The sequence below is a fragment of the Diorhabda sublineata genome, chromosome X, assembly GCF_026230105.1.
Source record: "Diorhabda sublineata isolate icDioSubl1.1 chromosome X, icDioSubl1.1, whole genome shotgun sequence".
Classification (NCBI taxonomy): domain Eukaryota; kingdom Metazoa; phylum Arthropoda; class Insecta; order Coleoptera; family Chrysomelidae; genus Diorhabda; species Diorhabda sublineata.
In genome coordinates, this window is record NC_079485.1 from 4,499,896 (window position 1) to 4,524,308 (window position 24,413).

Genomic DNA, 24,413 nt, shown 5'->3' on the forward strand with positions numbered 1-24,413 from the left:
TTGATTGAAATGACTTTTAAGGCAAACACTTTTTACATTTCAATTGTTTAAGCTTTTGACGTTTTTTTACCGTCTCAACTTCATCTTCTTGAACGTGTATTTTTTTACAATCTAGTTCTTGAGTAAATTTCTATTCCACGCTCAGTTCCAATTGTTTATGTGAGCTTTATCCTTCCAGAATATTTAAACTCTGTTAAGAAGTAGTTTATACATAGTCATGATAAATGAATATCTTTGTAATTTAAGCTGCTGGATGTTTCCCTATATGAAATAGATAATTTGAGATTGCAAAACACTGAATGATATTCTATTCCTTTTCATTTGGTTATAGCCGTCTATTCTGTGGTAAATAAATCGGAGTAGCTAAGAACCAGGTCATCTTCAGTGATGAGTTCCGCTTTTGGGGGATACAAGTGGTCAGGCAAAGTCGAAAATACGAACTAGAGAAAGACAGGATACACGGTATAAGAGGGAGCTTTATGTGTCGTACACACGAGTATAATATGGAGAGTTATTGGATATGGAAGCAGATCACTATTCGTCTCCTTTAGAGGCAAAGGTGAGACTTCACGTCGCAGGCTATTAAATTTGAAGCATTCTCGACATATTTCTTTTCTCGTTTCTCTTTCTCATGAAGTTGAGGTAGCTAAGAATTATATACCCCAAAAATATATTGACAACCTTATCCAAAGTTAGCCTAAGCGCATCAATGAGTGCACAAGGAATCGCGGCTTCACAATATACTATTAGTGAGCCTTCTTTTTAAAGTTGTCGCCTATGAAACTGAAAATATATCAACTTTTTATTAAGAAGTACTCAATATGTCTACTAAATTAAGCTTTTATGAACAGATATGGATTCTTATATTCCTGTGAATTATGCATTTACACAACTTCGCATAAAGTATTTTTTTTTCAACACAAGTATGGAGTTTTTTCACTATTTTTCATCATTACTAACTAGCACATTCGACAAATCACTTTTGTTATTATTTTGGAATGTACATTTTTTTGTTAATAGTTTGCACGTATCCGGACTCTACAGGCGTTGACTACGAAAAACATTGCGCTTTCTGTTTTTTTTGTGATAATAATTCTGACAAAAGCAAAGTGAAACTATTTTGTCCCATAAATTTCGACATTCCTGTGGTTCTTCCTTCTTTTCAATGTCTCAAATTTATTGTTAAATTGCAATAAAATTTCCATCCATGTACGATTTTATTTGGTTTATCTGCATAAATGTAGTCAATTGAAAAAAAATAAAAGCTTTCAGCATCAAGGAGATACATTTTGGATTAAAACAGTCATACACTCAAATATTTGTCACTCATTATACAATTTCTCAAGTTGCGTTATAAAAATAAATATTATGTCATGTCATTTTGTCAATTTTTGCAATCAAACATTAACCTTAACTTTACCTTAGAATATATATGTTTTGTGATGGAATTATAAAAACACAGAGATTCTAGAAAAAGCTCAAACTGCCACTCATAATGACCTACAAAACTATGAAGCCATCTTCTCTATGGGCCAAATCTTCGAAGCTGAGAACAACACAAATAATTAACACAGCAGGTTATCCAAAATTAGTCGCATTACTAAAGAAAATGTTGTCTATAGAAAAAGTTAATAAGTTTGTCAACATATCCTAGAAATCAGAGACAAATGCTATAAATTATTAAACATTATCAAAACACTCTCCTATTACCACTGGGGAGCTGATGAAAATTATCTTATAATATAATAATATAGAACCCTCATTCGTTCGAAATTAGATTATGCTTATCACAATTATATTACTGTCTCCAAATCTGACCAAGACCCTTTAAACTTGGTGCCTATAGCCCTAGCCCTATAGAAAGTCTTAACTATTAAGCTAATGAGCCCCCCCACTTTGGATTAGAGCCCCTTCTACTTGTCTAGCCTGTATTTATAACTACCATTAAAAATTTATACCATCCATCAACTATTCCACTAATGGAACCCATCCTATTTATTTTATTACAGCTTATCGACGGCATAGATCTGTCACAAACTAGCCTTTTTCTTATTTCTACTACCTCACTATGGACTTTTGATCTTCCTATCCTCACGGGATACGACAAACACTCAACACCCAAGAAGAAATCGGAAAATGCTTTTAAAGAAATAATAACTAGTAACAAATTTGATTCAATTTTATACACGGATGCCTCCATGAATGAAACACGAGTATGCTGCGCAGTTACAACGTCACAACTTCAAATAAATCAAATGATCCCTAATTCCACCAACTTGCTGCGATCATACAAGTGAACTATTTAGCATTCTACAAGCCATCAATTTCATCACCTCTTTTTATAAGTAGATTGCAATATTTACAGACTCATCTATTAAAAATATAGTAGTCGATCACCCTATTGTTCAATCTATACATGACTCTCCACCAACCTCATATTCCAAAAAATAACAGTTACTATCATCTGGTTACCTTCCCACAATGGCAATGCAGGTAGTGGGCTAGCGGACCAACAGGCAAAAAGTATTTTAACTCATACCATTACTAACATTATAACTATCCATAAGGACTTGGAATCCCACTTTAAAAGAAAAACCAGAATAGCGTGGCAGCAAAACGTGAATACTTCCTTACGATAATAATCCGCCACTCAAGACTCACCCATGGAGATCTAATGTCTTCTACCGCCAGACCCATTTGTACTAGCTGTAGTTCCATTTTAACGCACATTTTGTCTAAATGTCACAAATATGCCCTTCAAAGATTACAGTTTCTAGTTCAAGCCTAATTACAAAGATATCCTGAATGACTCAGAGCAAATCTCTTTCGTACTTTAATTCCTAAGGGATGTGAAACTTTACCATAAACTATAGAACAATTTTATATTGATAACGTTTTAATGTATGTATTTATATACTATTATAATTGTAATCTAATCTGTCTAAGTGGCCATAGTAGCTGAGCACTTTAAAAATAATAAAAAAATAAGTTTCTGAAAGATTCCTGATATAATAAACATTCATTCTAAAAGGTAAAGAATGGAAATACTGTGTAATACTCTAGATACCATTAAGTTATAGAAACCATAGATTTTTCTCGAGCTATCTTGCACTTTTAATCATGCTTGTTATATATATGCATAATAAATCCAGAAATGGAAGTTGTCTGAAAATATGCAAAAGGAATTTTGGGGCAAAAACAAATATCTCCTGAATATTACATTACGCAAAACAGCTGATCTCTTAAGCTGTTGAAGATGAAACCTCAACGTAACCCAAGACAGATATTATTCGCAATCAAAAAGTTATTTTAGAAACTATTCAAAATGTTCGTTGTCAGTCTCCGTGAGTAATTTAATTTGGAGACTGAGAGTAAACCGATATCTGAAGTTTAGTCGACGTCTGCAAGAAAGTTGAGACCTAAAATTTAGTTTGGCCGCAGCTCGATTTTGATTGTAATCAACTTGTAATTGCAATTTAAATGCAATGTAGCTTTGTGTTCTTCTTGGCTGGCCTGGATTAATTAAAATAGCTTTAATTATAATCGGTTTATTAGTTAAGCGTAGTCTGTTTTATTTGGAACGAGGATGCCGCGTTCGTTGGAATCCTATACTACATTTTAAATGTTAGGATTAACGATTTCCGCAACGTACTTTAAGCAGATTTGTTTCGCTTTTCGGACCTATATCACAATATATCCCCTCTGAGAACTGGATTTTCATAAAAAAATATGCACACTCAAATCACTGCTACTATATCTTTGGTCAACCGCTTCATTATAGGCTAGCAAAGTTCGTCATAGAGAAAATTGAATTTTGTTGAAATAAACTGTTTATTTCGGACTGTAAATAATTTCGTGGGGACCCCTCACATTCCAATATATTCAAAAATTAAATTTTTCTGATGAAAAAATGGTTATTATTATTTGTTTTAGAAATTTCTATAATCTTTAGGACTCCGGTTTAAGTTCACGTCCACAAGTAAATTTGTCTAGTTGTTATTCTTTAATAATTTCAACATCATTAATTGGTTTTCTATTATCAACCATAAAAATAGATTTTAAGAAATCGATCAAGCTAAGATGTTGGTTTAGTTTTAAATGTTATTGAAATGCAAGTTAATAATGATCTTAACAACAAGATGAGATTACTAATAATTACGTCATCTCTATGCATGCTGCATCAAACACAGTCAGATACAGTTGGATCTCTGAGCACTTTGTTTTTTTTCACCCAAGCAGGTCGCTAGCCTCACTTGGAACCCTTCTCTTTTACCCGGGCTTGGGACCGGCTATGAAACCACTGAGCTACTCAGTCCACCCAGCGATATCACAGCTAGCCTGCTAACCTACAGAACCTCCTATATAAATTCCAACAAATAGCGAACACGTACAACATGCAAATATCCACAAAGAAAACAAAATCTCTGACATTATCTAAAGAACCGAGAAGATGTAAACTAGCGATCTACGATCAGAGTGTAGAACAAGTGATGTCCTTCAAATATCTAGGGACAAACATAACAAGCGATATAAATCTAGAGAAAGAAGTAAAAGCACAAACAACGAAGGCAGCATTAATATCAGAATACCTTAGAGATTTAATTTGGCGAAATAAATACATGAGCACAAAATGTAAAATTAGAATATATAAAACTTGCATAAGGCCGGTCATGATATATGCAATAGAAACTAGAGCGGAGAACACAACTACTAAACGGCTCCTAAGAACAACAGAAATGCGGACTCTGAGATCAATAACAGGGAAGAAATAAGGGACATGTGCGATGTTCAGGATGTAGTATGATGGGCAAGGAGCCGCAGAAGAGAATGGAGAGACCATGTTGACAGAATGCCAAATGAACGGTTAGCAAAAATTGCAAAGGAACAGAAATCCGACACAACTCGACCTCCTGGACGACCACCTATTAGGTGGTATGAAAGCTGGTCCTCAGCATCCCAACTACTCCTGGCAAACCCTTGATGAAAATATAGGACCTAGTCCTAACGTAAGAAGAAGAAGAAGAAGATACAGTTGAGGTTATTGAAGCAGATCTTCAAAACTATGATATTATAAGCTATATTAAAATCTATGGAGGATTGTGAGTTAATATATGACTGAAGAAGAATGGCTTACTAATAGACCTAACAATAAGAGACACGTAGTCTTCTTCAAGCTATAAACACTTTTTTAACATTTTTTTACCTCTTCCTAATAATAAGATCTGTCGAGGTCATCTCATATGTTTGTGAGATTGCTTTTCCACTGAGATATTTGTTCAAGTCGGGAATCGAGAAATAAATATATAAAAATATATTAATACCATAGGATGGTCTGAATCTTTTTAAGTATCTCTTCTCACTTCAATCACTTTGCATTCTTTGCACCTCCTTTCTCGTATATAAATTTAAGACATATGCTCTAGAGAAATATATAAGCAGATCTACCAAATAATTAAATAAGTTTCTTTTGCGGGTAGAATAATTTGATCAACATAATCTTGTCCTCGGATTAAGAGCAGAAAATGGTTTTTTTGATGAGGGTGATTTTTTTTACAAATCCAACCTTACAGAATTAGGTCAAATACGTTTCAAAAAATTGGTATAAAAAGAGTTGTTTTATTTATATGGTGTAGGATCTTCTTCCGACTCAGGTGTATTATATACTCATAAGCTTGAATAGCATTGGATATTTTCTCTTTAGTATCCATCATTGCTTTACAATTTTCATTAAAATGGTGTTTGAATTAAATAACAGTGTCGCATATTTTATGTGGGCTAGCAAGAACAACATTATTCAGCTGAGAAGATTTACATCTGATGTATGGCATCCGAATAAATTATTTTTTGGTAAGCACTAATCTTCGAAAGGTATCTTTAACATTTTTATGACGATCTCATCATTGGTTCAGAAATTAATGCCTTTAGTGGTACTACAGTTTTGAAAAAATCGCTTCTTTCAAGTCGTTTCTTGTATTGTAATTCTTTCTTTCAATTGATCATAATGGATACTTCACTGGTAAATGTTCAACACTAAACTTGAAATCATAATTAAAATACTCTGTTTGATGTTTGTTAGGAACTAAGGATCTATGTGGTACACCTGTATGTCCAATTTGTACCCTAAGTAATATTGTTTGAGCTCTACGTTTCCGAGACCTATATTCCTAGGTAGCATTGAACTCTGTACCATTGTTAATATTGATTTTTTTCCAGCGGTTCTGCCTATGGGATGTTAGTTTTCTACGTATTCATGGTTTTAGGTGTGTATGTGTACAACTTTGTTCATTTGTTATGGAAAACAGTTTCAAGGAATGTCTGTTGGATGTTATCCTTACTTTGTATCAGCACTGTACTGTGTATTTTGAATGAATCCGTTTGTTTGGTCATCGACTAACGAAATATAGATAACAATTATTATTACCATTTAATTTGGAAAATTTAAAAAAAAATAAAGTCACCATAAATTTATTAGCAAAATCGCATGAATTGCTTCTGTCAAAGTTGGCATACAATAAGAAAGTGTTCGGGTACCTTACCTATATCTGATGTATATTTATAACATTGGGATTAGAAGTATTAGTAAACATCCAGATCACGAAACTTCAAGGATTTTGTTTGGTCGGTGCCTCGAAAATTAATTCAAATGATAATAATCAAAGATAAAGTTAATTCTTCCAAAATATATTCGAATCCCTATACGATTCAAATGTTACATGCGAATTCTGAATGTAAGAAAATAACCTTTATCGTGAACTTTTATTTGCGGTGAAGAAATCCCCCGATGAACGTGACTCCAATTATATTGAATCAAAGGTTCGATCTGTTGCTGTTCAACGTTAAATATTTTAATCCTTTTAGTCCTGATCGATCGGATTTCGTGCTTTCAGGATACCTATCATTATTACTTACATTCCTCTACCCTTTCAACAGATAAAAAGAAAGATAGCGAATTACACTGAAGAGTTGAATTTCTTGTTTCCTTATCTTGTCGTCTAGTTGTGAATCAAAAGTTTTCCCTTTTCAAGACTTTCAAGTGAGAATCTGTGGCTTTGTTGGGAGTTTGATCTATTTTTACACAAAAAGTACTTTGTTAAATGTTTTAATTTCATTGGTGAATGGAAATCAAATTTTTGACTCGGCTAGATTACAAGAAAAATTGATTTTAGTATTTTTCAGTAGGTTCAAAATGCAAGGTTTGACCACAAATCACTTATTTACATAAAAACTGAAAACAGGTTACAGGTTTGTTTATAAGGAGCGCGAAAAGGACTATTTAAATAGTTGGAAAATTTTATACCACCAAAAAACACTGAAATTATATTTCTAGCGATCTATCCAATCATCTAAAGCCACTGTACATTCCTGGTACACTGAATTCAAGGAAGTTGGAGAAGATATAAAATATTGTGCGATAGGTTTAACCATTAGTATGAGATGTCGTAATGTGAGTTTTTGGAACTATTATTTGTTGACACATGCTAGTAAAATATGAAGAATCCAAAGCCATTTACAACATAAAATAGTAACTTGTCGTGGATTTATATATCTGAGCCAGCTAGAAAAAGCGAAAAAGCTGATATCCAATCACTTACACTTCATTTTCTAGGTAACAACCTTAAATACTTCCTTTTTTTCAACAAGTCTCCTTTGTTACATTTATATTATGTCCATTCAAGTCTTCATCATCCCGCTTGTGATGTTGGCTAGTAGAGTTTTGATTAGAGAAAACCGAGAGCCTCATTTTATTAAGGTTGGTGCCAAAAAAATATGTCTAGCAGATGTTAGTAGGACTTATTCATTTTAATCTCACAAAAAACGTTTGAAATTGGTTATATTGTTGTTTGAAATTAGTATTAATTCATTCCTATTATATTATTTGATTGATGAATATTCAAAATGCTACATTGAAAATAATGTATTGCTAAGTTTGGACAGGAAGCGAGTTTCTGCATTTAATTGCAATTGCTGAAACTTTCTATCAAATGTACAAAAACTATGAAATAAAAACAAACGATCCGTATAATAATTTCCAGTTTCGCAGTTCCACATAAGTTTTCAACCGTTTTCCAAAACAATATAAACGCCGAGTATATATGAGTACAAACAAAACGCCATACGATCGTTTCCGGTTTTCCAGCATTGTCACTGTTGCGTCTTCTCTAATGTGGAATTTAACTAATATAACGAAAGTAATTTTGTGCTATTCTGCTTTCCTCAATGACATAAGCGTAACAGAATGTCTGATTTCCTAAAAGAATTTTCCGGTTCATTAGAATAAAACAATCGAACGTTTAAAATTAATTCATTTAAATTGATATGTACAGTGAGGTTTATAAATTTGTGTATACTAGGGTTGCCTCTGTTAGAGTTATGAATTGACGTCAATCATAAATGACTTTTCATTGTTCACAGTCCCCTCAAGAAGTTCTTAAAGACTTTTAAAATAATGTTTCTACGATATCAGCTTCAGAGTGGAAAAAATGTTTTTAGAATTAGATATGAAGACCAAATATTTCGATAAGTATTAAGCCACTTGTTCGTTTCCGTTTCACTTTTTGTAATTCAACCATCCTATCGTGACAGACCAAGTTAAGAGACAGCATTTTACATACATCGCCTAAAACTATACGTACCCTTAAGAAAATACATCCATTTACATTCACATTGATATAAGGGGTAACAGGAGCTTCTTCATTAGATCGTCTTCTAATGATTCACGCTCCTCTTTGAAACGCTTTGTCAAATCAAACACGCATCATGGACAATCTGATTATTGGTTGATAAAGGATTTATTGATATGATTATTATTAATGCAAACAGTGAAGTAGGATTAAAAAAAAACTTATCTTAAATTGACAAACATGTAGGGGCATTGTCACAACAAACTAACTAGCAAAATATCAACTTCCAGAACTCAAGAGACAGAAACGCTGAGGTATTTCAATACATAATGATTCACTGAAACCGCAATGCTATTATTAAAAATATGAAAATGAAATACAAGTGATACTACTTAGATGGTTACATTGTAAATAACAATTATTTAAAATGAAATATTTTAATCAAAAGTGGATTAGTTACTCTTAGATTCGAATTTACCATTATGCCACAATGAACCTCATAGTTGGTTATATTTTTGTCTACTTATATCATGTAAAAAACTAGTAAAAAATCAATGAATATTCATGAGTCTTTTTGAAGTTATTCACATAAAATGTATCTACTTATTTCAAATCAAATTCAATCCAAACCTCTCTTATTTATTCGGCAATGATATTGCAAATAGTGGCACCATTATAAAATAGTTTTATCTAGTTCAGATACTGCGAAGCTAAGTTGGTCAAATTATACTCGTGCTGCTGACGAGTACAAAACAATAAATCCTATCATAGATACCAAGAAATATTGTAGACATTCGAATTTTAATTATTTCTAAGAGTTAAATTAACTATCCAGTACAACCATTAAGACCACCGCTATATACTAAAAAAAAAGCGGAAAAATTGATCATTTAATTCAATGAGTGTTGCATAGATAAATGGGTATAGGTCAAGAAAAAAAATATAGATACCTGTGAATTTGATAGGATTAGAATCCAAGTTGGATCAATACAAGCTCATCTTGTAATTTTATTTTTTATCTAATTCATATTTATAACTTTATGTAGAGTCTAATAAAACTGAAGTTGTAATCAACAGATTGTAAAAATATCGTAAAAAAATAATTCGAGAGTTCACTATGAGACGTCTATGTTAGAATGAGTACATTCTTCTAAAAGACATTAAGATGCTTTATTTGGAATTTAATATAACTTTTATGTAGGCAGTAATTGCGGAATAACGAGTTGCATTTTACAGTGGTGTTTGTCCAAGTGGTTCGTTTAAAGATTCACTTTATGACCGTGGTTTTATTACAGATAAAATTGTTATTTTCTTTGTTTTTTGTTTAATCTTACGATCTTCAGTGTTACAGACTGTTATTACTTTAGTAAAACTACTCTTAATTTTCCAATAAACATAATAAAAAGTCCTGTTGTGACTGGATTAAACAAGCACTTAATTCAAACAAATTGAGTAAACTTAGTATCAATTACGGGGATACAATGTATACAGGGTGTTTTCGGATACGATCTTTTTAAGCAAAATATTTTCAAAGATTCAAAGATCCGCTTCTACTGGAAGTATATTAATACATTTTTTATTTTATTTAGACCCGTTGATACAAGCGCTAAGAAATAAAAAAGATTATGTAAATTTCCTTTTAATACATGGTAAATAGGGCAAAGTTGTTATAAGAACATGTGCTTTCTTTGCAGTAAGATATCTAGATAGACCACTATCCAAATCGCACATTGTTAAAAGAATACTTAAAAATTTCAAGCTATTCGGTTCATTTTAACCAAAAGTTAATCGAATTAAACCATTTGTGACAATAATAAGATATGCTACAAAATTTTATGGAAAATTAAAAGCCTAAGGAAAATAGTCTAATATTTCTAATATTTCTAATCTAAGTAAATGATCAAAATTGCTCCCTTGAACTTCAATGCATTCTTCATTCGTCGCAGGGCTTATCATCATCTGAGAAAGGGAATTGAAGTAATTTCGAATTCTTAGCTCACAATCGTCTCTAATAGTTAACGCTTGTGAGTAAACCTCTTGTTTTATATGACCCCATATAAAAAAATCTAAAGACGTCATATCGGGAGAACGTGGGGGCCACCGAAAAGGACCATTATGTGCTAACCACCTGTATTCAAATTGCTCTTCTAAAAATGTATTTATGACGATTGAATTGTGAGCAGGAGCACCATCATGAATAAAAAAAATTTTATTTAATTCTTCTGGTGGTAAATGGTCTAAATAATATTGATTTAAATTACTTAAAATATCAAGATATCTTTCCCCTAAAAATGAAACAAAAAACATTAAAAAATACAAAAATATTTTTTTACATTTTTATTTAAGAATAAATTAATTGATTCTGTTTCTTAACCATTCAAATTACTATCATAAAAATGAAGTTTTTGAATGAATTTGATTATTTATTATTATAATAGTTGAAAAGATATTGAACTGCCGCCGATCTTGAAAAACACGTTCTTTGGTTGAATGAAGATTATTTCGACTCCAATAATGGGAATTGTGTATATTAAATAATCCATTTTTCGTGAATTTCGATTCGTCGCACCAAATTACGTTTTTTTAAATTTTGACACTAATTGTAAGAATAGGGATGCATTTTATGTTTTAGTGAAATAAGGTGAATCGACGATTTGCTTACTCCAAGATCTTCTACGGCAACACGTATTGACGATTCTGGATAAGCAGTAAAATAAGCAACAACATTAATTTTGCCACTATTATTGTCTGTATCACTGGTTTAATTCGATCAACTTTTGCTTCAAATGAACCGTATAGCTTCAAATTGTTGAGGATTTTTGTAACAGTATGCGAGTTTGGTCGAGGTCTATCTGGATAACTTGCAGCAAATAAAGTGAATGTTATTGTAACAACTTTGTCGCATTCACTATGTATTAATAGCAAATTTATATAATCTTCGTTATTAAATTAAGAACTAGCCATTTTAACGATTTTCGAAAGTATCAACAAATGACTATTGACAGTTAAATAAGTGTCATTTATTAAAAAATCTACTAAAAGTATAAAATTAAAATTTTGCCTAATTTTTTTCCCCTGAATGTATAGAAAATAGAAAAAAACGGGTGGTTCTATTTAAAAAAATAAAGAAATTTGATATTTATGTTTAAGTTAAATTTTGAACACTTTTTATACACACCCTGTATAAAATGAAAAATCTTTCAGCATAGATTCACATACATCTGACCTTGCTAAAAGCAACCGAACAGAAACTATTTTCATATCTTTAAGGGTATCCTCGTAAAAAAATAATTTATAAGGGTCTGCAATGGTCAAATTTTTTCCAAAAAAATTAATAACTCAAAAAGTATGCATTTTTCGAAAAAAGTATACTAAAATTTTACGTAGATTGCAGAAATGTATTAATATACAGAGTGTTCCATTTAAAATAACAAAGTTACAGTCGACTTCCGGTAGAAGCGGATCTTTGAATGTTTGAAAATATTTTAGTTAAAAAGATCGTATTCGAAAATCCAAACGTAGAAATTTTCATGATTTTACTATAAGTATTTTGCCATATACAGATAGTTTTAACTCGTCGTGGGACACCCTTGTATAATGACAAAAGTTCATACACATTTTCACAATTTCAATATTTTTTTTTTCGACACGGTAATCGTATTCTCATAAACAACAAATACGGTATAAGTAGACTCATACCACTTAAATATCAACTATATATTTCTTTATATTCAATTACATTGATGGTAGAAACATAAAGATAGTTTAAGCCTAAAGGAAATTATTTTGAGTTAATTCCAAATTTCAAAATGATTTTTCACAATAACATACGATTATGGAATTTCAGCGATATTTGTGGTATTTCATTTATCATATCTATACAGACAAAGTTATTAGATCACATTTTATATATAAATTATCAGCCTACTTGCAATGGTATGATATTACATTTTTTTGTGAAGTATGTTTTTCGTAGTCAAAAGAAAATGGATCAAATTTGGTGGAAAAGAGAGAAAAGAAAACCTCAGAAGTAAGTAGGTATACATGCAAATTATATTGCTCATTTTAATTAATTTCTGTGGCTAATGTGAGCTGTTTTATTAAAATAGAATATCAAGAACACAAAATATATCCATTTCAAGTAAGTTTGAAGTATTTCAAAAATCAAAACAGAATTGTGCCGAAAAATTGTAGAATCACTCCCAAATAAACAATTAAAAAAGAAGTTTTAAATTTGGCAATTAAACTATTAGTCAAACATGATATTTTTATTTGCTCTACTATTTTTTTATTTTTCTGATAATTATTTGAAATTAAGAAAAATAATTATGCAGAAAGAAAGTGATTATGAAAGTGATCATGAAACTGCCAAGTAATTACCACACGTTCTTTTCCGTAAAAAACTTGAGAAGAGAAGCAGTGAAAATTTGGATATTCCTTGAATTCTTTTTGCTTATCTCGATGTATTGATATCAAGAATAATATATTTTTGTTATAAAGTTAAGAAAATATTACAATGTAAATAATTTTATTGATGCACTGTTATTTGAAGACGATACGGGATCCATTATATTAGTTAATTATTCAATCAATCGTTCCAAAATTATGCTGAAATAATTTAATAACAAACTACGTATGTGAAATAATAATAATAAGATTGGTTGTGTTTGGCATATGTAATCAAATTCGATTAACAATCAACAAAGCCTAAATAAACAAAATATGTTAATAATATTATCTGCTAGCGAATAATTCTGAATTGATCTGAACATCAAAATCAATATATATCTACACTAGTAACTAGCTTATTTATAGACACAAATACTTGCAGAAGTTGACTCGCACAATTGATTGTAGAAATCGACATAGTTTGTTTTTTTGCAAAGTGGAGGATCATTTGAAAATAATGCGTAGAATCGGAATAAGTGTTAGAGTTGGGTTTTTTAAATATTCGAGGAAATGTATTCAATAACAAAAAAAGTTCGTGTCATGAAAATATTTTCATTTTTCATTCGAAGACCATATATGGAAATGACTCGGAGGTACTGGCATTTATTACCTCAAAAATTTTTGTCATATCAATTGTTCATGAAAGTTTATAGTGTCAGTTTCAAGGTAGGACCCAAGCAATACACGTCCTCAAACGTATAGTGCATATATGTATAAGAATTGTCCAAAATCGACTTCAAATTTTGGTATTGTTTATTTTAACTAAGAAATTACCAAAAAAATTATTACTAGAACCACATATCATTAAAAACTACGATATTTTTTTCATTCATTAACCTTCATTTTATTTAATTCATTTAATTTTAATTCATAGTTTATTTTTCTGAATCGTTTATAGAACAAATTATGTATACAATACATTTCAAACACACTTTCTAATTTCGGTATAGTCCAATTCTGTAGTACTTAATCGAGATTCACAAATCTAGTACCGAAATAGAGGTATGGAAACTGATTATCAAATTGGGGCAATTCGTGAATATGAAACAGTTCGGTGATAACTTATCGTTATATACAGACCTGATCTTGACCTCCTTGCTTTGCCATTCTGAATGCCGATCGAAGCTGATAAGGATGGCGGCGATTTCCTGAAAAGAATATAAAAGGTTTAGTTACTGGGTGCTATTTGATTCTAAGCATTGTGCTGGTTAGTTAGAACTGAGTCATAAGCGGCGACTTTAATTAATTCTTGAACTGGAGTAATAATATACTTTGAAATAGAACTTCAATAGGTTATTTTGTTATGAAATATAAGTATAAATGGAACTAAATTCGATCGGAATATACGTGATTTGATATGAATTACAATAGATAAAACATTTAAAAAATAGAGTATAGTTTGAGTTTTTTTTATAATTGGTTATTCTGTAACGAACTATAAGATGGGTGGACAATGATGGACAATTTATTATCAAAAATTCAGAGAAATTAAAATTATTGATTTTTATAACAAACGTACAGCACAATCAGCAAATATTTCTTGTCTGTCGCTTTTGTCAGAAAAATCGAGAAAGAGGTATGACAATGTTGTAACTTCAAGAAATGGTGCCAAAAAAAGTGCTACTGCAGTACCATGTTTTTGGCGATTTTTCACTAAAAATCTGTTATGTTAAAGTCTCAATTAAGCTTATGGTGTGAATATTCTATGCTGAAATCCCTACTGGTTTTCACGTTTTAGAATAATACAAATTTAGCTGTTCACGTTATCAAGACTAATTTATATCAATTATGCTATTAAATGGAATGAGTTTTGTATTTTTTTCTAAATGACAAATAAAATCTATTGAATCTACTTCGAATTTCATAGATCCCTGTCCAAATATTTCATACTTTATTTTTGTCGGAATATTTTCAATGTATAATAGTAGGAAATATCGCGATTGTGAACATATTGTTGTTTTCGTTTTTCTAATATTGATAACAAACACTATCAAATTGAAAAGCAATCACTTTGATGCATCACTTCCGATAGAAGTAAATACAACTAGTATTACGTTCAAAGATGTATAAAGAGTAATAAAAAGTGACTATTGAATAGAAACATCCTCTCTATGTACATCAACTATCTCAATTATTTATTTCCGATTCGCATTGGTAAATAAACTGTTTTTATTGTTTCTCTTCGTTATACGCAACGTTGTCACTGGAAAGAGCTACTTTTCGAAGAAAAGCTAGCTAAAGCCGCTTACTGTTGCGTTGGGCCGCAACAGAGAGAACATAGGAAGTGCAATGAAAATAAGCTATAGGCTGTTAGCAATTTGATTATAGGATTAAAATCAACTCTAACAGTCTATGAGACTACTTGTGAAATAAAAAAAGGAATATACAATATTTTTTAGATTGTATAGATAGTTATACGGAATAAAATTATTACTGTTGGACCAGTAACTGAAAAAATGCTAAAACATATAAATTGATTTTATGTAAGGCGCATTTGTTGCCAATAAAATCAAACCCTTCACAAATATCCTTTCAGTGTTTTCGACGGATGAATTAACGAAGCTGTTTTTAAAAATGTCCTCCACCTCCTACTTAGCAAGCTCCCAGGCATTGGTGAAACCCGTCTATGGAATGACGAATAACAGCTATATTATTTGATTTCCCTAAATTAGATTTTCGACATTAGTCGGTGTATTATTATAAACTTTGTCTCTCATAGATCGCAAGAAAAAGTAGCTTACTAGTATTAAGTCGGGATGTTTGGTGGCCATTCAATTGTACCACGTTGTCCAATCTATTGTAGTGTAAATATTTAATCGAAATATATTTTATAATAAAACCAAAATGGTGTAGTCATTTGAATTTACTTCTTTGTAAAACTTGACTGCAGTTTCTAATTGAAATATTAAAAATTTACTCGGCGGTAAGGTTTCTTTTAAAAAAGACCCTGCGTATGAGTTTCACACATCCGATTTTCCTGACTAAAGAAACGATAATTATGTCTCTTAACCACTCAATCTGAATAAAAAATATCTTCCCCATAGCTTCTGGGCAAGATATGAATATATGGTTGGTATTTTTCCTTGTTAAATAACTTATATATGATTTTGAGCCAATAAAACCGTTGACAATTGTAGATTTTTTTGCAGAGATAAGTCCATGTCCAATTATTGAGCTTTATCTATTTTTCTCAAAATATGTGGATGATCCTAACAGACTTATACACGCTGTTTCCTTTCTGAAGAATCTTCTCAACAATTGAATAGTATTCAAAACATATTATATGTCAGTTTTATTTTTGAAAACATAAAATCCAGCGAATGTTGATCATAGATTGTTTCATCAGTTTTTACCATCACCTGGAAACCGAATACAGAATACTCAATATATACTTCGTCATTCAACCCGTCGTTAGTTCTAAAAAGTTATTTTTAACTTTTTTGTTTTTATTTTTATTTTTCATTTCCCAATAACGAAAAAAGTAAAAGGTGAAAAGGATTATATTTTTCATGAGCTTTTTAATGAACCTACATAGGTCATAAATTATAAACCATAGGTAATTGAAAAGAGTTTACATGGTTGCAGCTGTAACAGTAGAATCAGTTAACGTTTTTTTTAGTACAGGACTTTAGTGAAAACTTTGTATATTTTGATATTTTAGTTTAAGTTTGGTTTAAGGTTTCGTATTAAGAATTGTATTTGTGTAAATAACCAAATAAATTTTATTGGTTTTCACAACTCATCGGAAAGAACAAGTTTATCCTAATTAATCTTTGTGTAATATGCTCTTCTTTACGTCTAGTAGTAAATTTCATTTTCTTTAAAGGGATTTGGATAAATCTTGTACTTTTTAACAACCTAACAAAAAATTTCGTTAGGGGATTTCGATTAGGATATAAATTATTGAAGATAGTACACGCCTACTTTTTAATTTCAACTCATATTCTAATATCATTAAAATCTCAATTCGTTCTTCCTCAGACGAACGATCTATTGTAACTTCTTATTTTTCAATTTATTGGTCAAAGTTGGATTGCTGCAGTTATAATTTCGAAATAATTGGAATTAGGCACGCAAAATATTCATTCATTCAAATATTCATAATTTCTAAAAGATTCCGGAAATAAATTAAAAAATAAATGTTACATACAACAAGGTAACTAATTTCCAGAAAAACAAAAGCCTGAAAACTATGTAAATACTACCATAATATTGGCCACATTATAAACCTTGTCAAAGATTATTGAGGCGCTTCCTACGTAACATCTTCCACCAAAAGTAGTTTCAAAGCGTTAGGTGTTGAATAGATATCGGAAGATTAATTAGAAAGAATTTTTTTGCATTTTTCATTCTGGTAGTATTTATATGATGTTGAACGATAGGAACCGCCATTAACTCCACAAATGGTTCTTTCAATGTCTGCCTTTAGCTTATGTAATATTTGGCGAGACAGGTTACATGTGAGAAAGCTATCAAGGTTGGTGTTGCAGTTGCTAGATGCCGATCAAAAGCTCATTATTATTAAAAAATTTCAACAAATATCACAGTAGATGAAACTGGGTGTACCATTATACCACAAAAATAGAAACAATGGACTATCTTTATTAAGAAAAGGGGAAAATGATAACTGGCCAATATTATGCTACTATACTGACAGGCACTTATTCGAACATAAGAAAGAACCTCATTTGTTGAAACTTTTATTTGATCCTGGCAATGATTCTGACAATTTGTTATAGAAAAATTTAGGAAAATATTTTGTAAAATGAAATGTTCCTTTAACTTTTTCAAGAAGTTATATCCATTCTTTATCGAGGATGGACTGCATAGCAAAATTTTTTACATTTTTTAGTGTCTTGCAGCATCTAGAACCTTTTGTAGTCACGTGCTGTTTCAATGCTTCTTGTTCTACTAATATTCCTCATACCTCCATTCGTTCATTAAGGACCTACAGTTGCTTTTTATGAAAATTTAAAATATAGTATGTTCTCCTTTATTTCTTCTTCAAGAATAGAGCCCGCGTACTATAAGTTCATATACCGAGCTTCCTAATCCCATAATTTATGGATTTAAGTATGTGTAGTGATTGTAGCTACCATGTCGATAAGAATATAAATCAAGATAAAGAGCTCATGTACTAAATAATGGTATGTACTGAACTGTAATCATCAAATTCCATAACAAATAAATAAAGATAAAACTAGAAAAACTGCTATCATAAATGTGTGTCGTGTATTTTGAACCTCTAATAATTTTATTTTTGATTATGTACGAAATTGAAACCACATTATAAAATTTTGCTAGATATTTGTAATAATCTGAATTTTCACTGAAAGGAATGAAAGTTTCAATAAAACAAATATTTTCGATATTAGTATTATTTTTACATTATAATTGTCGATAACTAAACTCATCAATCCATGATTAGAAATTATCTAGCATCTTTTTTGAATATACCCATATATGGATATACTAGTAAATTTTGTATCGTCTTCGTTTCTGATTAATTGATTCAATATTGAACTAAATAACTGTGTTTTGCTCTTCTCTGTAACCTTAGGTATTACAGATTTTCTTGTAACATTCATGGTCGACGACAGGAAACACTACAGCCGCAGATGTACCCGTCCGATCTCTTTTTGCTCAATACAAATGTCTATACATATTCATTACTGCAAGAACAAAACAGAGAAAATCTCGCAATTCAAAGAAAAAAATTTTTCAACTAACATCCCTTTTGTCGACACATATAACCACAAAGCATATTTTCGTGGAATAAGAACGTAGCCACCACCAAAGACATTTACTCGTCGTATCTTGGAATCAACAATGGTACCTCTTTGTCGAAGTACTCTGTCGCCTATGAATAGAACTAATCTGTGATAGACTTATTCAGCTGTCAAAACGATCAACGAAGAACAGGAATATTTTGAGGTGGAAGGAAACGTGAAAACTGCTAGCAGCAAGATCGAGGCCGTAGGGTGGATGACCAAATAACTATTAATCAAATTCCGTTTGGAGGTCAAGCCGTATTTGGAGGAGTATCGGCATGACGTAGAACAAACCAGTAGTTACCATTTAACGGCTCTTGTTTTGAATGACACATCGCAATTTCTTCAGTGTTTCATAGGAAGCTTTATCATCGGTCGAAAGTCAGAGGCGATGGGTAAAAAATAAGAGATTCCATTTCCGACTACTGCTACCACGCTACTGACACGAAGCTGGATCTGTCGGCTGGCATATGATCGAGACGTCATAGATCTGTTATGCATTTGACACGAATAGTAAGTTTACTTTGAAGGAAAAAGCATCGGAAAACTTATATTCAGGAAGTGTCTCGTATCTACAATCATGAACAGCAGATATAGCAAAGAAGACATGTGATGGAAAGTTAAAGTGAGAAGAAAAATCAGAATTTGGTTAATAAAGGAAGAAGCGAGAGGTGAAAAAAATTACAGAGAAGCGCAGTAAATAACAACTTTTAAATAGAACAGAAAAAAAATTAGATAATTAATTTGAGTGAATGATATGATTTCTTAAATATGGAAATATCAGTTGTTAGTGAATTTTTGTATGCACACAATTTTTTCCACTATAATTCAACAAAAATGTCTGACGCGATACGATTGTTGTGTGAAAATTGAATGGGTGAGTCGGTGTAAGGATTTGTCTAAAAAAAATTAGTATTGTGCTATCCTAGAATATTTGTTTTTGAAAGACAATACGACTGTGAAATTCTGGGCAGTAAATTCAAATGTGGCCGTATCAGCTTGTCGTAACGAGGGATCGGGACAACTATCGATCATCGAAAAAAGGTACTGAACGGATTCGAATAAACATTTCCCAAGCATTATTTACACACATTAAGCAGGTACAACAATAACAGAAGTATTACTTGATAAGGTAGAAGCAGAAATAGCAAAAATACAACCGCATTTGAAGAAAAGGGACATGTTTTCGTTGACCACACATCGTATTCATTAGATTTGGCCCCTGGTGACTTTTTCCTGTGTCACTTGCAGAAAACGCTTATTTTGAAGAGGAAGACGACAAATATTATTTGGAAGGATTGAAAAGGTTAAAGCATCGCTGGATTAAATGTATACACAAAGGAAATTATGTTGAAAATTAAAAAAGACTCTAGAAAAAAATTTCTTGTGTAATTGTTAGGTACGAAACTTCTCACTAAACCTTTGTAATAGATGCAAACTGCAGATCTCGAATAATTCTGTAATCATTCATGTTTGTTAAATATGAAATATATACAGAAAAAATTCATAATGTTGAGTTGATTAAACGACAAAATATATGTATAAACGATGCAGCCTCATATGAATATATTAAGGTAAACAGTATGGTATAATGGTTATACGGTTGATGGGAGGAATACTACGTTATTTCAGAAATGAAATATTTCATCTTTCAAAAGCCCTTATTTTTCAACATTTTGTGTCACTGATGTAATTAAACATACCTGTCCATTCCGAATCATTCGTTTTCCAGCTCGTAAATTTTCACATTATCGTTTATATATTGACACAGAGCTTTTTTTAATGGATCACAAACAGATTACATCGTTTTAAATTGTGAGATATGTTGTAATTTGCGATTTTATTACAGACATTTTTTCGTTTGATATTTTTTATGGTTTGTCGTATACCAATAAAAGTTGACTTTGGTTATTGTTACGCTTGACTGTCATAAAAATAAAATAGCGTTTTCTAATAAGAAACAACAATAGTTTCGATAATTTATTAGCTAGTTAGATGCATCGAGAAGCTGAGACATTATTGCGAAATAACAATAAGTTGAACTTTATATCTCTACTCAGGAAACACATCATAGGAACTAATATATTGGTGAAATTTCAAAACAAAAGTAAAAATTGACATTTAACAATAGAAACTTATCTTAAACGTAATTATACAGTGTCTTCCTAGAATATTCTACCTTCGTATCAATTAACCTCTTCTCTCATAGGTGTAGAGGCTATATTTCTTCTCCATATGATTCCATCATTTGTTTCATGTTAAGCCCCTCTACAGTTCAGTCCTCTCTTTTCCAGATCTTTTTTGCTAATTCTGAATTCCATTTTCTTCTAGGTCTACCTCTTTCCCATATCACCTGTTCTGTCCTTCTTCACACCCACGAACAACTGCTGTTGTTCTATTTTTTGCACTGCACTCTCTATGTTTAATTCGCGTCTAGCTGTGTCGTTCCTTATTTTATCTAGTACCTCCACTCCCGTTATTTTTCTAAGTAGTTCCATTTCGCACGTTGTTATTTTCTGCTTGAATTTGTTGATTAGCATCCATGTGGCTTTTATTACCTCGCCCTTATTTATTTCCTGTCCTGAGTCTTCTCGTATTGCACTTCTTGTTATTGTATATCCTTTTTTTGATTGTTGTTCGTTACTTTTTTGATTTTTTCTGATTGATCTCAGTATGTGATACATCATTTTCGCAGTACTTCTTTTTATTATTATCTCCTTTGGGACGGTGTGAACGAAGAAGTTGTCCACTGATGCGGATTTGTAGTAACAATAGTTAAAAAAAACTTTATCCTCACTTCCAATGGAGTTCTCAATGTACTTCTCCGCGACCGTTGAGGACCTCCATCGGCCGTGTCGTTTGATCATCGTCAGATCCGCTTCTGAATTCGCAGGACGCTGACGATCGTCGAAGCAGTGACCAATAAATTGCTTTGTATCTGATAACTCTAAATATGTAGTAATGTCGGCAGGCATTTTACTAAAAATGTTTATTCCAACTGGTTGTATAGTGAATTTATTGTTAACGTACTACGCTGGAAGTTGTTTTTCATATCCAAAATATACGGTACCCCTCATTTTCTCGCTTCAGATGTCATGCGTGTCATGTGTCATTTTCTGATGTCTACATTATTCTTGATCATCAAACTGGCCTTTCTCATCGAATGGTTGGTCCACATTGTTAGAGATTCTCACAACTTTGATTCGATTTTCCTTCGAAAAAAGGATGTTCGATGTCCAACGGAACAGCACTGTCGGCTTCGGCGTCAAACTCGGCACATACACGGTCAGATTTAGTTTCGATTTCTTCACTATTCATCTTTGTTGTTGTAGTAGAATACAAATTATTAATATAACAAATTTACAATCTTGACTTTTAACAAATTTAAATGAATGTTTGAATCCAAATTATGGAAAATTTTGGCAGAACTAACTTTGACATCAAACGTTTGTATAATCCAAAATATATTGACGATTTGAAAAATTCAAAAACAAAAATAAAACATATCACCAGTCTGATCAATTAACTTATTTGCTTTATTCTCGAGCCCAACGTCAACGTACATCACTCATTACTTCTGCCCCAATTAGATGAGAGAATCTCTCTTTCAAAACAAAATTTGAAAATTTTGTAAACAAAAGCGAATATCCCAAGTTCTGTTATATCTGTGTGGGTAAAGGGTCTCGGTCAAATATTTACAAGAAATTTAATTCCTTGACAGGTCCATTAATTTGCTCGAAGATAAAAGGCTGGAGATAAGAACAGGCCCAGGCGGAAGCTGTAAACTAAGAAATGCGCAAAAACGGCGACATTAAAACAACGTTGAAACGTATTACTCCAAAGTACCAAAAAGGACTTTGATGACATTAAAATAATTAGAAGGTTATCAACGGTAATTTATAACTCGGTTTTGCTGTTGGTTTGCCAGCGATTTTTCTTTCTATTTAATGTGTTGAAGTTTTCGAAAAAAAAAAACCTTTTGAAAAGACAGTAAACATATAATAATGTTTTTGTTCGTATAATTCGAATGTGTAGACTGTAAAAACTGATGTTTCATTTATATAGATTATATAGACCACACATGTTCAATTTAGAAAATTGAGATCACAGTAAATATCTGCTAACATAGTTAAAACTTAATACAAGGCGTCGACTATGTAAGATGCATAATAGAATTTACACAAAGAGTGTGATATAAAATCATTTGTGAAAAGTGCATGGATTCATGAAGTTAATTATCTATTATTATATTATAAGACGATTTGTGTATTTCATTTTAATTCTTTTAATGTGTTCATTTAAGTGACAGTGTGACATCAGAAACCCTATGAAAATCCCTTGGTGATCTTTCACTGTTATATTTTCATTCAAGCGCTTGATTGTGTTTTCTATTTATTTACTTCTTGAGTATAATCCTTGATAAACATATCGCTTCTGGCCAGGTGAAAGCCCAGACCCCCTTTCTAGCTATATTATTTGCTTCTTTGTTTCCATGTATACGTCTGTCTGCTGACATATTTCTTGATCAACTTGACTATATTATTTGCGGATTAGTCGCTTTTGCAGCTCGACTGTCGGCGGGTATAGCTATATCTCTTTTGCTGTAGTAAATTTAATTGTGTATAACCCCCAATTGGGTCGACCTTCAGTTTGGAAATTGATGGAATGGCTCATATACACCTATGCCAGTTTTTTTCGATTTTAGAAGCATCTGTATACCATGTTATTGTATGATTTTTGATTAACTGAAGTGTTCGTCTTTCAAATTCTTGTTGTCACTCAACAATATTGAAAATTTGTTTTTGTAAATCATCTATTGGGAGCTCTAAGGGGGCCATTTTCGCCATGAATGTCTAACACTCTCTTGAATTTGTAATTCACTTATTTCTTTATTCGTTTTTGATCGTCCTGATCATATATGCGTTGGTCTATCTTTCTACGACAATATGCATTGTTAAGTCTGGAATGACTTTCAATGCTGCTCTTGGACAAGTTTTAAGACTGTTGTAATGCAGATATATGTCAGTCTTCTCATCGTTTGCTGCTTGAGTTTTCTATTTAATTATCATGTTTGACTAATTTTTACATTACAATACCCAAAATAAGGGTTTTCTCTTTGTTACATTTAGCACAATTTTTACTCTTCAATTTAAGAGTTGCAGATTTCAGTTTCATTTTTTTCAAGTCACACTAATTTCAAAGTATCAGATATGTCTAAATATATATATATATATATATATATATATATATATATATATTTTAGTTGAGGATTATTAATCTTTTTTTTTTCACAAATTCAACCATCTTATTTTGTTCTGCTTCCAACATCGATCTGGCAAATCTGACGACCTTATAACTTATTTCTAAATGTCTAAATGTAAAATTTTCTAATCGATATTTTATTGAAATTATGTAAAGTTCTAATTGTTCTCATTTTCTTGAAAATTAAAAATGGTCATAGAGACCGATCAACGGCAACATTCATTGTTCACCGATTTCCTTAAGCATAATTCAAAGCATCAAAGTAGGTACAGAAAGTTCGTCGAGTGTACATTCCTAAATGAAAATTTGA

The 24,413-nt window shown here is 31.4% G+C and overlaps 1 protein-coding gene across 2 annotated transcripts in view; it reads right to left on the minus strand.

The window, feature by feature from the left end:
* The window catches only part of LOC130451019 (calmodulin-binding transcription activator 2), a 525,122-nt gene that overhangs the window by 35,396 nt on the left and 465,313 nt on the right, over positions 1-24,413 (minus strand). For both annotated transcript variants that reach the window (XM_056789816.1, XM_056789817.1), the window contains exon 6: positions 14,151-14,218. In XM_056789816.1, coding sequence (XP_056645794.1) covers positions 14,151-14,218 — 68 coding nt within the window. The remainder of the gene's footprint in view (positions 1-14,150; positions 14,219-24,413) is intronic.